Raw genomic sequence first — 17,282 nt, 5'->3', positions numbered from 1 at the left:
TTTTATACTATATACCTGGCAACACATTCTTTCATGTCTCAGTTCTCCACTGTAAGATGAGGCAAGACATAAACAGGGAAATGCAGAGAAAAGGTGACCAGGCTCCTTAAATAGCTGATATTACTTTCTTCGTGCTGTAGCACAGCAGTCTGAGGGCTTCACAGGAGGCAAAACCTGAGCTTGGGAGATGTGAAATGTGGTCGTTTCTACAAGGTAATCACTGTTTGCTAGGGCGATTTTGAGGATATCAAAGACAGTGAATCTTGAGGGGAATCATCTGTATGCTTTGCAGATGGTGCACTGTTCCTCTCCCTGTTCCTTTACCTGATCCATGTAGACCTAAAAGATTAAACTGAAGGGAATATATGAGAGAGCACAGATTTGACTTCAGTTCCAATAGCTCCAGCAAAGTCCCACAGAAATGATTAGAAAGAGTTGAACTTTTGGTCCAATGTGCAGGTTGCAATAGCCTTCCATGTGTTGATTGAAGCAGAATAAATTTCACTCTGCCAAACACTCCAGCCAAATACTTGGGGCTTTAATTCTCAGCCTTATCTGTGGAAGTAATTTATTCTCAGGTAGCCAGTCTCAACAGATTCACTTCAGCCTTGCTCAGACAAGATTCCCTTTGTAATCATGTAGAGTTTAGCCTGATTAAGAATTTCATCTAACACGCAGGAAAGGTGATATATTTTAATCTCATATGGTTAAAATATGACATTTAAAGAAAAGGAAACTCTCATAATCAAAAGATAATTTAGAGGATAGAGATGTATCCCAATCTAGAAATTGTGCATGGTTAAAGCCAGTGGAAGATTTGCTGCAAATTGAACTTCACTGCAGGTAACCTCTTCTGCATAAATAATTGTAAAAGTCATTGATGAAAAGGGATGCTATGGCCAATGATTAATTAAACAATCGGATTTGCAACTATTATTGTTGGTTTGGTGTGTTGTCACTTCTTTATATTTGTTTCTATTTTTCTGTAATTTCCATGACATCCCCACCCACATGTATCAAAGATGTCCTTCTTACTTGGTGTTCCCACTGTTAATGTCTGGTAATAGTTTGTTCTTGTAACTGCCCAGTCTTGTGGTAAATCTGCAAGCCAGCATCCTTCATTGTGTCCCGCTTCTCACCACTTGTAGAGTTCAGTGCCACAGAGGTGAAGTGGCTGTAATTTCATTTCATCTCGCGGTATTCTGGAGGTCATACAACTCTTCCACGCCTTTAACCAAAATACATCAAAAGACACTGTCATGTACAGTTCTGGAAATGTGCTCAGAGACGCTTTTGATTGTGCACTTAAAAATCCTAGCACTTACATTGTAAGCACATTTATCTAAACTGAAAAGGTGAAACAAGTGCCATCGCATGGGGTCTCTGCATTAATACAGTGAGCATAGTATGTTAAGAGGTGGTGCGTGATTTGTAAACAGGAACAAAAATGAGTTGAGTAGCTTGTCAGCTGCCATGAAGTTGCCATTTAGTAGACATTGTTAGTTGGTTATGCAATGCAATAAAAAACATGTTTAATATTTTAATTTAAATAGAGTGAAGGCTTTTGGATTTTTAAAACCATGTTTGATTGGTTGACTCTTTAATCTGATTTTAAGAACTCTAATGACTTAGATTTATGTTATACTCAGTTTCTTTTCCTGTTCTCCTTGTGTGGGTTTTTCATTATTTTATTTTCATTCTGTTTGTTTTTGGCTTACTGGCAAAGGACGGCGCCACTTTAATAAGTATAAAAAGAAGGGTAGGTTTTTAAATTTTCTTTTATTTCTTTTGAGACATCTATTTTGTTTGAAATAGTTGCTAAGCTGTAAAGTGTAGTCTTATCTTTTTTAAAGTTTAGTGTAATGAGTTTGCTGTTTCTGATGATTGCCCAAACCATGATAAGAATTCCTACCACTGCTGTTTTCTTTGTTATGTGTGTACTGTTAACTTATGTATAAAAATATTCAAGGTCCTCAGTTATTAGGTAAGTAAGGTGTAATTGCTAGAAAAAGCAGTATTTGCTTCTTCGTAACTGGTATTGAAAAACTGTTGCTATTTCAAATTTTAGTTATTGGGAACTCTTCTTGCTCTGAGATTATTCAGAGCCATATTGTTTGGGCTATGAAATCTTCAAGTGCATAAAGGAATGGTTTTTTGAATATTGAATACTCGAAACTATTCTTGATCCAGAATGAATGTGCAGTGGCATAAGAGGTTCTGGGAGTGATCACTGTGGGGAAATAATGAATTTCAGAGTGCGTATTTCTGAATAATTCCATACTCAATTCATTGCTGTAGAACACGTGGTCAACGTGAATGAATGCTGTCCAGCACACGCTGCTAATGCATAGCAATTAGCATCTCCTTTCTGTGAGTCATGAAAACATTATTTGCCTTTGTAGTTTGGCTAGAAATTCTAGGAACTGAAAATAGCAAAAGCAGACAGAAGACTACTGGGCTTGCAAGGAAAAGGTGAGAGCTTGTTCTGAACAGCCTCTCTCCTTTGCCTGTCTTGCACATACTGCATAGCCTGACAGAAAATGCTGGACCCATTGTCAAGGAGCACTGTGGGTCTTCCAGGGCATAGTCAAACTGGTGAGTGTGTTTGTTTTATTCAAGTGAATAGCAGTAAACTAAGAGAATAAAAGATGATAGGCAAGGAAATAGGTTAAACATGATGGTACCCCAAAACAGTTTGGTTTGGCAAAGAAAAGAGGAACAGTAATATGGGAAAAATGCCATAATGCAGCTTAAAGGAGGAGATTATGTGGAGATTGTCATGAGCACTGCTACTTGTTCAAAGTAATCTGTTGTGGTCAGGACTATACACGTAAACTGAATGAAGACAAGCAGTGCCTACCTCCGAGAACATACCATGTCAGTGTGAATTTAAAACCCTAATGGCTACCAAGTGATATATGTGGCAATATGAGAAGGAAAAAAAAATTATGATAGGCAGTGTTATAGTATACTGGTAGTGTGACTGCTGTTACTTTTTGGGAACATTGGTTAAAAGGCAATTTTAAAGGGGGGATAATGGCAAACAGATACCCTGTTGGTAACGGGGAAAACAGTGCCTCAAAGTCAGATGAAGCACAGGAGAGAGCACACAGCAGCAGGCATGAGTACAGCACAATACACAGACATGAGTAGAGAAGGCTGAATTTATCCATGCCGTAGAACAAGATTTTGGTTTGCTCAAAGCTAACACAAAAATCCTTGCAAACAGATGCAGTGCAGAAGAAATCTGTGAGACTTGGACAAAATTTGAGTGTGAGGCGAGGGAATGAGTGAGTCACAAAAATCATCCAGATGAGTGACCTGAATGACAGGCAGAGCAATGGCTTTGTCCACAGTGCCAGAGAGAGAACATGGGAGTGCTGGGAACTATTAGGTTGGAGAGAAAATAGAAATCAGAGCAATAACATTATTGGCAAACATTTCATGTGTTCGCAATCATAGCATGTCTCATCACTAACACTGTATGAATAAAAATAATTAAGTGTACTTTTCTTTAGAAATACTGCTTTCATGACTTATCATCCACACACGCCTCTCCTTCTTTTCTTGCAGCTGACAAAATCCAGCATCTGTTTTAGTATCTCTTTCTGGGTGGGATTAGTTTTGGTTTTGCTGTGTGTTTGTGTGTGCGCACCGATTTTTGCCACTGCTGCACAGTCCTGCCTGCCCCCATCTCTCGCTCAGGGGTGGAGGTATCATTCTTATGCTCAGACAAGTCTGTCTTGGCAGCGTTCCTCTCCAGTAGTTCCCATCTCTTTAGATTCAGTACCTTAAAATACCTTTGTTATAAATCTCCATCTCCTTTTCCCAGTCTCATTCTTTATTAGCAGACATTTTTCATTTCTGGCAAACTGATTATGTTCTTGGTTGGCTTCCAACGAGTTCTGTGTACAGGGCAATGCTTGTCCTGTATGCCCTGATTTGGTAGTATTACATGGGTGCCATGTGCTCTGAAAAGAGTTCTGTGCTGTTAACTGTGCCTAAAATCATTACAGAATAAATCAGTGGACATATAACCTATTTTGACAATGATTGACAGTCATTCTATCTATCAGCTGCTAGCTCTCCTGCACAAAATGGTATAGTAGCTCAAAATCCACTGCTCTGATACTTTCTAATTGGCAATTTAAACAGGAGCCAAGAACAGAAAGGGTTCCAGGCTGAGTTCTGTCTGATTGTTCGTGGCCATGGCTCTAAGGGGTTTGAGGTAGGCAGTCAGTAATGCAACAAGAAGAGGAATACAGGAACACTTGTTTCTGGCCTTCTGCTTTCCTCATCAATTCTCATAGACTCGGTTGAAGATTAGATATTATTTAAAAAAAATGGACTGGAACGGGTGAACACCTATATTCTGCACACAGGTGTCTTGTTCACTTTCTGTTACAACGCAAGTCATTAAGCACCCTAGCATTTCATCACTCCTTAAGAACATGCACATGTCCATATAGTACATTGCAGATTAAATGTAAGAAGTAGCAGATGTTTGCTAGGTGTTTGATGTGTAGAAGGAGCCTGGTGACATGGAAGTACTCAGCTGCTCCCTGCACAGGGCTGGAAGTTACTGTTTGTACCATTTGCATTCCTTGTGAGAGAATACTGAAATAGAACTCAGGAGCTATTTTTAACTGATGAAAATTGGAGAAAATTAGAGATTTAAAAAAAAACACAGAAAACACAGTTTTCAGAATGCAAAATATTAAGTCTTCATTGTTCTTAAAGCTTTTCTGCTGAATCTAGCCTTGAATTCAGGATTGTTAAGATTTTATCTACAGAAGAGGTGGTCTCAAATAGTTCCGAGTCAGGATACTCCTGTCGTTTGGAAGCAGAGAGGTTGCAAACACCACTCCTGAACAAAATGTTTATTTATAAATAAAAAGAAGTATGCTTGGAAGAAACTATGACTGATTCCAGTGAGGACTGGTGCTGCTGTGTAGGATTGCTCAGAGACCAAAGACGATGCACCAAGCAGTACTGTAACCAAGGTCTGAAATCTGGAACCAAGTATGTTGGTTTAGTACGATAAGGAAGTCTGCATTGCTTGTGTCCACAACTGAAATTATATGGAAGCACAGTAAAATCTTACTGAATTTTCCTGCAGCAGCGTTGTAGTAATATTTTCATGTTTATTAAAAACTAGGTTTGTAGCTTTCATTTCTTACAGCTGCTTTCAAAACCCACTCTACTGTCAGTTACTTCATTTTACTTTTCATTGCTTCTTATATGTGTGCAGCAACAGCGCATCTATTTGCACAAATGTTTTCTGTTTCAATGCAATTCCAGCAAATAGACATCTTGAAAAGATTCCCAGCACAGCAAGGAGTTGGACAAGCATGTGAATACATGCAGGATGCATATTATTGTGCATTATAGTTTCTAGCAAGCCAAAAATCCTTCTTCCAGTCTTACAGTGCTTCCATTGGAGACTAAGATTCTCTCTGCTCTAACTTTGCTCTGCTGAGTTGAATTGTGCTCATGATGAAGTATGCTTTGTAAATTTGTTTTTGTGTTTATTTGGTTAGCTTATTTAATCGTGTTGCAATCTATTTTTTTGTTTTTAGATCACTTTGTCTCTATGGATATGTACTGATTTTTTTTTTTTAATTTCATTAAGTTTTAAGAGTTTGTCTTTGCACTCATGTTGGCATCAACTTGGAGTCCTTGTGAATGGTAAATGTCATTGAAGCAGCTATGATCAAGTACTTGCAAATCACATTATGGAAATACAGCTGTTAAGAGACCTTATGCACTTTCTGTCTCTGAATAACAGACATGGCCCTGAGGCACAGCTTCAGATTTCAGCATACTTGACTTTTAGGTGTCTTCATATCTATATTGTATCTACATTTGAACCTGTAATATAGATTTCTTCCTATATTTAGTCCCTACCTGAGTGGGAAGAATGAAGTTTAGGTAGCTGACATCCCCATTCGCCCTCTCTAAAAACTGAACGTATTTCTAATTCAAATGTAGCAAAATCTCAAATGTTTATCTGCACTCCACGTGGAACTATGTAATTAATCATGTTATGATTAAAATCTTTTCTGGTAATTTTTATAACACAAATAGTAGTAACTAGAATGACACCAGAGCAATCTGGATTTTAAATACACTATTTACCTCATTATTTAGGTGCAATCCTACATTTATTTAGTCATAGCAAAACTATTACCACAGAAGTATGGATAAAACCAGTTCTTTCATTTCAAATTTCGTAAAATCTAAGAAAAATTACTTCAGAGTTTCACTTTACATTTCTTCTTCTATATGTCTGAAATGACTTATTCACGTTGTTTGTGCTTCTCTGTTATGAACCACAGCATGCGTTTGGAAGCATAATTTCATATGTGTTGGTTCTCCTTGCTGCTGCCATTCAAGAGCTTGGAGCTTCATCTTCTTGATTCCTCCTCGCTTCTTTCCACTAAGACGGCCACTGAAACATCCAAGCTAGTTTTCCTTCTTCCTCAGTTTTCCCAGGGTCAAAGTTACCACACATGCAAATGAAGAGCCACGTGCTTATCTATGGCAGTAGCCTAGCTCAACACCTAATGCCATCTCTTGGTAAAAAGTAGTTTTTATCTCTGTCTGTTTTTATAATTGGGTCAACTTTACTGCTCATCTCTAAAGTAGAGTGTTACTCGTTCCAAAGGGGGTAAAAAAAAAAAAAGCAGGGTTATGTTTTGGTTTTTGTTTGTTTGGTGTTCTTTTTTTCGTTTTTTTTTTTTTTACAGAATATATAGCAAACTGATCAGAAATGGCAACTCCTGTTTCATTGAATGCATTTATGCATATGAAGACCCGTGTTAATCAGTGGAGCTGTCTTTACAAGGAGGTTCCCTATTTACAAGGAGATTCCTGACTGGAATAGCTGAAAATTAATCTCTACCATTTTGCAAATGATCTTAGTGTGCTTCTTGGAGAGCTACAGTCTTTTCTTTAGTGTAGATAGTGATAGTTGCAGGGCATCAGTAATAGTGGAGGCAGAACAGACAGGTTGACAAAGTGTCAAATTCAGAAAGTAATGACAAGAGAAAGTCCACAAAACAGTTTGAAGCCTGACACATCTTGCTGATTTTTCAAGTGTTCAGGTGAACTGAAATGTCTTCTTTCCTCTCTCTCTCCGATTTGTAGTTTGCTTTGTACCACTTGAATTTATTTTTTTATGTTTAGCTCTGGCTTTAGCAGTGAGAGCACACAGCGATCTCCAACCATTTAGAACGTCTATATCTTTAGAGAACTAAGATTTGGATCTTTGTTGATGGCTAGTTAATCTTCAAGCCCATCTTCATCTTAGTAGTAATGGAGCGACAGACCTTTCAGTCCACTGTGAAATTTGTTCAGATATATCTGATAGTTGCTTAATTTTTACTTCTGCTGTGCATTGTTGTCTGCATTATTATCAGGCTCTATTCCTAAAGCAAGGACCAAGTGGGCAATCCCAAAGGGGTAACATCAAAATATGCTGTGATTCTGAAAATTGATACTCAGCACATAAAAGTTCATATTATCCGTGTTTTGCTAGGTAGTGTAGGAAGAAACTTTCATATTTCTTGCATAGATTTTTGTAATAATTGCAACCAAAGCAAATATGTAATGGAAATGGATCCTTTGCAGAGTGACACAGGAAGATACACCACGTGCTGTCCTTTCGACATGGAAGGTTGCATGCCGCAGGCCATGAGAAAAGCTATGACATTTTTGATAAATTTTGGTCAAGGCAAAAGTTTGCTGAGTGTTCAGAAGAATGTAAATATTCATTGTACAGTTATTGCTGTTCAATCACTTCTATGAAAATCCTGCCATTTTTTTTGTAGAACAGCTTTTAAGTACTTATCGATTGAGAACTTCTTCAACTCTCAAAATGGAGGCATCCCCATATCTCTACAGGTATTTTAAATGAATTGAATTAATCATAGGCTTAAAAGTCTCTAGTGATCTTCGTTAACTTTCCTGGGTTTAATTAAAACATCTGTGCGCTTTTAATTTATCGATTCATCCAACTCATATGTCATGTTTTTAACACACCCCAGCATGCTCTGCATCATTTTTAACCCGATTTCCACTTAACTAAAGCAATTAAATTCACCCCGGATTAATTAAAGCATCCATACTTTAGTGCTTAAGTCAGCGTGTGCTGCTTTCCCCAAATGGTTTCTGAATGTCAGAGATTTGACACACCTGATGGGTTTTTTGTCCTTCTGGAAATTCTTATGTGAATCTCATTCTTGCTTACTAATGTGCAGTTTGACAGAGCTAGATAAGGGAGCATTGTAAGGCTCAGATCTGGGCAACTGAGGTAGGGACTGCAGAGCATGACTGCTGGGAAGTGCTGTGCGTCTCCTCCCGCTTCTGCCATGGTGCACAGAGCATACAGAATAATACTGTGAAACATCTAAACCGTGTTTTCTGTGGTCAAAGCGAACAGTTTTGAGAAGCAACTTAGGAAGCTTGTATAGTGTCAATAACAGTTTTGTGTTCATTCTTCTGCTCTTGGGTGAGTTTCTACCAACTGACTTCCAAGCAGCTTCTCCTTGGCAGAGCAGAAAGTCCTCAGACATGGGTATGCACTCTTGTGGCTTGCCTGGATGGCCTTGAGTGAAAAATTGTCTTGGGCTTCATATAAAATACATATGACAGTAAATACATATAAGTAATCTTTTTCATTAAAACATGAAGAAAGAAGGACAACACAAACATAACCTTGTTTTTTGTGAAATATTAATCAAATGCATATTGCAAAACTAATTAAAAATATACCACAAGTTATCAGTATCAGAAGTTCACAAGTTAGTGAACTTTTTGAGACATTAAAAACTACAAGACTTGTCAGCGCTGCAAGAATATTCTGAATATTTCCTCTGCAGTGAACATGTTGACTTTTTAAATTATTTTACAAAATAAGACAAGCCCCATTTTTAATTAAGTAGGAAATCTTACATGTCTGCTTCATAACAAAAAATGTGTGTCTTCACAGGCACTCACCCATGTAGGTAAGATGAAATATTATTATTAGCAGTCGTGGTGTTTTATTTGCCAGCAGCACAAGCACAGAACGTGTAACACATACAGGTTTCAATCCAACACCACACAGTGCAGTGGGTAAGAGACGTGGTCAGCACTGCTCTACAACCTCCCCTCAGTGGTGCTCTGTTGTAGCCTATACAGTCTGTGCTCAAGCTATGCACAGTTAACTCATGAAAAGTACTGCTAAAAATCACATAATTGTGTTAAAAGTTCACAATGTTTTGGGACCTCATTACCAGCTGTTCAGTGCTGTGGATTGGACGCCTGTCCTAGAGCAAGCTGCAAGATATTCTAGGTCTTGCTAATTGTCACTGTTCTTTTTCAGCCTGACTGAAGTTAGCAATCCCAAAAAAGCAGGTAGGCCAGTCAATGCCATTCTTTCTTAGTGCTTGTGAGGCATACAGAACAGATGGGCAGGATTCATTCCAGCTCCCATTCCCAAATTATTTTCTTCGGGTAAAGCTTGATGTGTGTGGGAGCTTCATAAAGCTTCATACCAGGAAAGTGGCTTGGAAATAGCATAAATGAGTAAAAATGAAATATCATAAACCACAAGGCGGTTTTAGAAGTTATTTCAGATTCTCTTATCAGTAAATGAACTCCAGAAAAAGCAGTAGGCCTGCAGACAAGACATGTGCACCTACCTGATTAAAATAGGTTTAAAGGTAAAATAGGAAAGATGATGTTGTCAGACAAAATGTGTATTTTTAAACTACAACTGAAAATACATATCTGATGTCTCCTACTTTTTAGAAATATCTCGTGGGCTGATATTTTATGTAACAAGAGATGTATGTGATTATTTTAATGTTCCAGAACTGTTTTGTTTAAAACAATACTAACATAAATTGTAGAGCCAACATTTTCAGTCAGGTTGTCCAAAATTAACAGCTTAAGCAACTGGACTGATTTTATAAAATTCAGGTGTTTGCTGTTCCTTTGGTTTTCATGGTTTGGTGGACTTTGAGCTATTCAGAAATAAGCTTGTTGATATCTAAGTAGGTCTAACTTTAGGAGGTTGACCATAGGCAAAAGAAAACAACTTCTTTGTGGTTCTCGGAGACAATCTACAACTAGTTCAGACTTCAATATATAGTCATAGGACTCAGCTCTAGCATCAGTAAAAGACATCTTCACCTGCTTACTCATTCTTCTTATTTGTCCTTGGAACAGAAGTTAGTGTTTTTAGATGAAATGCTCCATGTGGGGTACTAAGTTGAAAGCCAGAAAAAGAAACATGTCTGTAAAATGTGACTTTGCAGATATTTTTTAGGTATTTGGAACAGGCAGTTATGGATGACATTAGATTTTATCTTACCTGTATTTCTGCTAAAGCTTGGATCTAATTTGAAATGTATTGGTTTCAGATTAATCTCTGATAAACAGTGATCTGTTTTTCTTACATATTTGCAAAATCATGCATAATATTGCAACGGCTTAATCTCCACGAAAAGGAAGTCCAAGTGTGAGCTATTAGAAAATCTGAGTTAGTTATCTTCTAGAGGGATTGCACACAGAATGTCCACTCTGAGATCCTTGGTTAGAAGTTCATTCTACGTTGGGCTTCAGTTCCTAGTGGTCAATGAAACAAAGAGCAACTGACTTATTATAAGAGGACTTTAGATTGTGTTTAAGTGCTCTGTTAGTGAAGCCTTGAACTGACACTTCAACAGTCAGGCCCAGTTCTCCTTACTCCTTACACGGTAAATATACAGTCAACCTCATCTTTTATGTGAATCAACTTGCAGTAGGAAGAAGCATTACAAGCATTATGGATGCAACCTTTCTAATCCTTAGTTGAACAGCACCTCACTTGGAAAGATACAATCATTTGTCCACCCAGACCAGTGACACTCCTCACCAACCTGCCGTGAGCTTCTCACCAGAGATTTCTGTGGAACAGATGTCAAAGAACTTTGACTTGATGGTGGTGGCTGAAAACTTGTCTGGGCTCTGAATAAGCCAGAAGATAGCACAAAGGAAGCTAATTTTCTTATGCTGTGTTTGCAGATTTACTCAGCTGCTCTGCTTGCAAAATGTGATCATTATAAAGACATTGCTTATGACCTAGTCCAGGGCAGAGAAGCAGTTCAGGTACAACTTGTAACATCTTTCAGGTCTGTGTAATTGTGTGCCCAGAAAGTCAATAACTTTCAAGGCAAGTATATGAATTTGCCTGTATTGTGAGGAGGAACTGGAAGAAAACTGCCATGGAACTGACATCCGAGGTCCTAATGATACAGAATTCTCTGCACTAGGATAGTATTTGCTCTTCAGAAGGAGGAACCGAGCCAGGCTTCTTCACAGCCAGTTTGGAGTTTCAGGTATCAGGGGAAGGCCTCTCACCAAGCAGCATTTAAACTAAACCAAGTTCTGCAACTACCTCCAAGAGTTTGGCTCCTCAAATATCCTTTACTGATTTCTTGTCATGCTCTTGAAGAAAACTCTGGTGAGTACGTATGTGTGAATACCGTAGGAGTGGGTGAAAGGAGTGTGAACATGGACTGCAGCTGGGATACTTAATAAATATCCCTGGACAAAATGATGGCTTTTGATCCCCTGCAACTTGGGCATTATCCCTAACAATCTCCCTTCCTAGTCCATATGTAGTGGACTGTTATCAAATCATTTTTTCTCATCCACCAGGGAATATTATCATTACTCCAAAATTTTCAGTGAAAACTTTGAGGGGGAGAACTTTCAGACAGGTTTTTGGCTGGTCTTCACTGTCCAATTCATGCTCTTAAATTTGTGCATCCCACAGAACTCAAAGGCCTATGGGATCCATTATCTGTAATTAAATCAGCTGACAGCAGTGTTAAGAACCCAGGCTGTTTTGTTCAAGTATTGGTAAAAGGCAGAATCACATCACCAAAACTACATTCATGGTTGTTAGCTGTTGTCCTTGTTTCAGCTTGACTCAGGGGATGCACCTCTGTGCTTATCTGACTGGAGTGTTGCAGTACTTCCTAACACTTCTTTCCCCTTTTTGATGGTGATGGTTGTCTTTTTGCAGTGTTGTCTGCCTGCGGAAATGAGACAGAACTTGATCGTTCTATAAACTTTTCTTCCTTCACATTCTTCCAGCATGCTATATGAGAAACCAGGAGTGTGCTGGAATAGGGGCTGTCTGCTGCACATGGGGGAAAGAAGCACTCCTAGAAAACCAGAACTGCAGATGACTTTTGAGTTGTTTGGACATTTATTGAGGCAAGCTTGATGGAAAATTATGATCGAGTGCTCTGGATTTCACTCTTCAACAATATGACCTAGCAATTAAGGCTAACAGAACTCTTTTTAGACTGCCTGGTATTGTTTTTTACAGAAGCAGCTTGATTCTCTGTTCCTCACTTAAGTCAACCAATAAACTGAGAGCAGAAGCATTAGTGAAGAGCTGTTTATTACAGCAGTGACAAAACAGCTTCTTACTACCCACTCTTGCTTGCATTCTTGCTTACATTTTTCTTAAATCTTAACTCTATTTAATTCCTAAGATTAAATGACAGATTCTTTCATTTGTGCAAAGTTAGTTCTTATGTCACTAACATCCTCGCATTGCATCCCTCAACTGTAGATCACTGAAGACAGGTTGCTTTTGAAGTAATAGAGAAGCTTTGCCAAGGACTAAATAGTCTTGCGAACCCTCTGACCTGATAGAAGCACAAAGAGAGAAACAAAAAGCTACGACATGGCTTTCAGCTTCACTTAGATTCCTAAAGCTCCAGAATAGGGCAAGGGAACACTGAAAAAGAAAAAAAAAAAAAAAAAAACTACTGTTGGAGGAGCTCTTTACTCTGCAGCCCAGCACCATCTGGTAATCCTTCTTCTGCTATGCCAGCCGTAAAATCTCTGGTGTCCCAGAAGTTGAACCCTGCAAATCTAGATCAAAAGTGGGAGATGAAAATGGCCCTCCCATAGGCATATTCCAAAAAACAGATATATGTTTCTCCAAGTGGACCACAATTGCCAAATGATTACTTAGATTTAGGTGCAAGACAGGGAAAGAAGCAGTCTTACAGCAGATGGCTGGCACGTTACTGTAGCTAGGTCTAGATGGGTCCCATCTAAATTGTGTGGTGGTGGGTTTTTTTGGTTTTGTTTTGTTCATTTGATTTCTAATGATGGATATTTATTTCTTCTTAGTCCCTCTTGCAGGCAATTTGCTCAAATAGGCTTACTGTCTTTATTTTAATTTTGACTCCAGAGGAGAGGTTTGCAGAACAGACATCTTTTCTGTTGTTGAGACTGATAGACAAAAGCAAGATGTGCAGTCATGTCCCAATGTAGTTGGAGAAGCTACACTGAGCAGTCGTGAATAACATCAAGTCTCTTCAATGGCTTGGAAGCATATAAAGAACATGCATCTAGCAGTAGCACTTCATTCTGTAATGAAATTGAACAGGAGGGCTGCAAGCTTAACCACCATGTACAGGAGCTCAAAGGTGTGAGTTTCACAGACAGGTTTTATGTTAGGATGAGACTCTACAGTGTGTCAGGGTGTGGAAGGTGGCATCTCAGACTTGGCACTCAGTATGATTGCTCCAGGTCTTTGGGCCTTCTGATCATTCACCTTCCAATCCACGGCAGTGGAAGTGGTCCTAGTGTGATTCCAGTCTGAATGGCTCACCTACATGGCCTGCCATAGCTGCAGTTAGCATTTCTAGGCTGTGAAGAGCAGTAAGTGCATGCTGAGGAGCTGAGATAGAATCCCTGATGTAATGCTTGAAGACAGAAGGAACAGTAAGTGGAATGGCATCCAAAGTGCTTCTGGTTAAATGTATATTGTGGAAGGATGTTTCATGGTGATGTGCAAAAAGCCTTTAAAACAGAATGACTCAAGAGTGCAGCATGGACATGATGGATGCTTGCCTGCATTGCATTTTAATCCAGATCGTTCAGTAGGCATAATTCTGAAACCGACTGCAAAAAGCAGAAGTAGAAAGCATAGCATAAAGTTTCATAAAACACAGTAAAGAACTTATAAGCAAATATCACCTTTGAAATCTGAAAACTGCTACTGAAAATTATATTTTATTTGTACTCAATTTTGGAGTGAAGGAGAAAAAATTAAACAAAATTGAAAAGACTCAGAGTAATGGTGTTGCTATTTCTACCAAAGGATTAATCATATGGCAACTAAGACAGTGAAGGGAAAGCAAAACATCCAACCTCAACTTATTGATTTTATTGTTATTTTCTTGTAGAAAGAAATTAGATTAAAAAGTGCTATACAAGTGACATATGGCCAGTCAACTTATAGTCCTAAATGAAATGATTTTCAGAACTCCAAATTTAACTGAAATCCAAGGTTAAAAATGTGAATATATGTTTGTCTAATTATTTTTTTCTGTTTCAAAGAAGAAAATTCTTGAAAATAATCCCTTCTCAAACGTGTATTTGCAGCAGATCAGTGGACAGCTGAGATTAATAAGGGTTGCTGAACAGTGGAGAAGTCATACAACAGGACAATTACATGTTTCTTTGTAGTAAATCAATTACTTGGTTCTTCTTGATCATTCAGGTTAACGAGATAATAGAAGCAAGAGGGACAGTAAGACCTTTTAATGATTAATAGTAGCTTTGGAGTATATTTTTGGTACTGTAGAGGTAGCCATTAGTTTCTGATTGCTTTGAACGTTGAAAAGATGGGGATATACTTTTTAGACTTTATCAAAGAAGAGTGTAAAAGTGCACCTCTTATCAAAGATACACTTCATTAGTTCTATTTTCTTTTACTTCTTTGTTATTTTTTCCATTTCTCTGGCTGGGGACCATATGTTGTGTTTGGCAGGCATGTAAGTTCACAGTCTGCCATGTTTGCATGAAAGTCATAGGCTTATAGATGTGTAAAAATGCCTTAGTGTAACTTTTATGGATTACTTGTTTTAATAAACTACTTAATTCTTTCCATTGTTCTGCATATGTCCAATGTTTGGTATCCAAGATCTGCTGACCACTTTTATTATTCCTAGGTTGCAGTTCATTTGCATAATGAATCCTTAATATTTGCTCAGAAATTCTTATCCCTTTAATAATACAACAGGAAGGGATAGGAGCTAATGGTGATTTCTTGCCAATACACCCAGGGAAGAAACATTCACTCTGGGATATGGGTTAAGATTAGGCAGTTATATTGGTGGCAGCGTGCATTTGTTGTAGATAAAAATGAAAGCTTGTGTTACTTCTGTGTTCAAGATCCTTATGTGGGAAAAACAAGTCATAGGGTCATAGAAATTTTGGAACACTAAATTAAAAAATGTTGTGAAGGGAAAAAGATGCTATATACTGACGTGTTCTGGGGATTGTGTTCTGCCGACTGTGAAAACTGGATGTTACCATGCGGAATGATGTCAGAATCAGGTCTGTTCACATTGCCTCATTACTTATCCCAGCCATGATGGATAGATTGTAAAGAATAGTAGCTGTACTCTCAGAATGCCCAATATATGCATGCTTTGTTAAGAAGTATTCAAATAGTTTCTTTGCAAAGAGCTGAAGTACTACAAATTGGCTTAGATTTTTCCAGATAGTTAAGATACTTGTGTATATTTATAACTATTTAATAGTGGATTTTTAATGCACTTTTACAGGAATACTTTCCTGACCTCATGTGCTGTTTTTTCTTTTGTTCAATTTTCCAGCTGCTTGCCCAGTGCTGTGCAGTGGCAATGGTCAATACTCTAAAGGAACCTGCTTATGCTACAGTGGCTGGAAAGGTCCGGAATGTGATGTACCCATCAGCCAGTGTATTGATCCCTCGTGTGGAGGTCATGGTTCCTGCATCGAAGGGAACTGTGTCTGTTCCGTTGGCTATAAAGGAGAAAACTGTGAAGAAGGTAATGCTGGGCCACATTATCTTTCTGCATTGTGAGATTTTTTTCTGGTTTTGGAGCTCTTAGAAAAGAAGGGAAAGGACAATAACATTCTAAATGTAAAACTGCTGTAGCAGATATTGTGAAAGAGAGGTAGGAATGTAGTCCATCACGATTGTACGGATCTATGAAAGCTTAAATTAAAGTTCTGATTTTTATATACACTGTTACGTGGTGCTAAGAATGTCTGCCACAGGTAAACCTGAATAATTCCTTTTCTGAAGACAGAAGATAAATCTTTTCTTATGGGTTATATTTATTGAACAATTTAGATTTGAAATGCAGAGTAAAAATGAGTAGTAGTAGGGAAAATTGTATAACTGCAGCTCCACACAAAGCAAAGAGATAAATCACTTTTAAGACAGAAGTTGATGTGACAGTCTGGAAAGACTTGGGTGTCCGTGTTGCATACAGACGTCACCCAGCACAAATTACTCCTATTAACTGCAGTCTCATGGGACTAAAGAAAGGTAGCTGGCACACGAAAACAGCAACTACCTTTGAAGTGCAGAAAAGATTTTCATGTTGGAAGTGTCCAGTTCTTTGTGCATGCAGGGTGAGCAAATGTAACAAAATGACCCATTGAAAATGTGGTCATAGATTGAGCTTGGTGTTGGTTTTATTCACAGTGGGTGCCGTTAGAATGCACTGTGTAAGTCAGGCTCCTGTTCTTTTTAAAATGCATTGCTATAGTTTTAGAAGGCAATTCAACTCTTCAGAGGACTGCTAGATAGACAGTTCTGCATATCTTGGCATGTCCTCAGAGAGTAATATTTCAAGCAATTTTATGACTTCTCAGAGTTTATTAATCCTCCAAAAGGAGGAGCAGTTTGAAGACAAAGGTGACAGGACTGGAGCTGCATGGGTTTAGAACTGAAGGGCCTCTAAGGAGTATTCTGTGTGGAATGCAGCCCTGTACACTACATATGCATCTATGTTTATCTCACCAAACACCTATTTCTCCCATTAAAATAAAAAGAAGGGAGGAAGGGAGGAACAGATGGAGGGAGGAAGGGAGGATCTATAGGGACCTAAACCACTAAGGGACTTCTTTGGATGTGGACTGCAGTCATCAGCTTTAGGACAAGACTGCATTAGTCTGTGTGAAGTTATTTTGCTAGGAGCAAAAATAAGCTGTGATTCTCACTGGTGGCACTGCCAAAACTGCAATAATTTCTTCAGTTCTTTCTTGTCATCTCTTTCCAGGAATTTTTCACAACACTGTAGCTCTAATTCAGAACTCAACTGAAATCAGTGGATTTTCCATTTCTTTTTTTTTACAGTTTATGCAACATCCAGAAAATTCTGCAATGTCCTTTTTGAATGCTAGATTTGACAGTTTGCAGTTCACTCTGAGTGTATGATTCT

The 17,282-nt window shown here is 38.3% G+C and overlaps 1 protein-coding gene across 1 annotated transcript in view; it reads left to right on the top strand.

Moving 5' to 3' along the window:
* TENM2 (teneurin transmembrane protein 2) overlaps positions 1 to 17,282 on the top strand; it is a 541,158-nt gene that overhangs the window by 445,238 nt on the left and 78,638 nt on the right. Inside the window, 1 exon segment of the mRNA XM_031555679.1 lies at positions 15,684 to 15,878. Coding sequence (XP_031411539.1) covers positions 15,684 to 15,878 — 195 coding nt within the window.

Source organism: Meleagris gallopavo, chromosome 15 (genome assembly GCF_000146605.3).
Source record: "Meleagris gallopavo isolate NT-WF06-2002-E0010 breed Aviagen turkey brand Nicholas breeding stock chromosome 15, Turkey_5.1, whole genome shotgun sequence".
Classification (NCBI taxonomy): domain Eukaryota; kingdom Metazoa; phylum Chordata; class Aves; order Galliformes; family Phasianidae; genus Meleagris; species Meleagris gallopavo.
The sequence above is the reverse complement of the archived record's forward strand: the minus strand, read 5'-3'. Positions and strand labels throughout refer to the sequence as shown.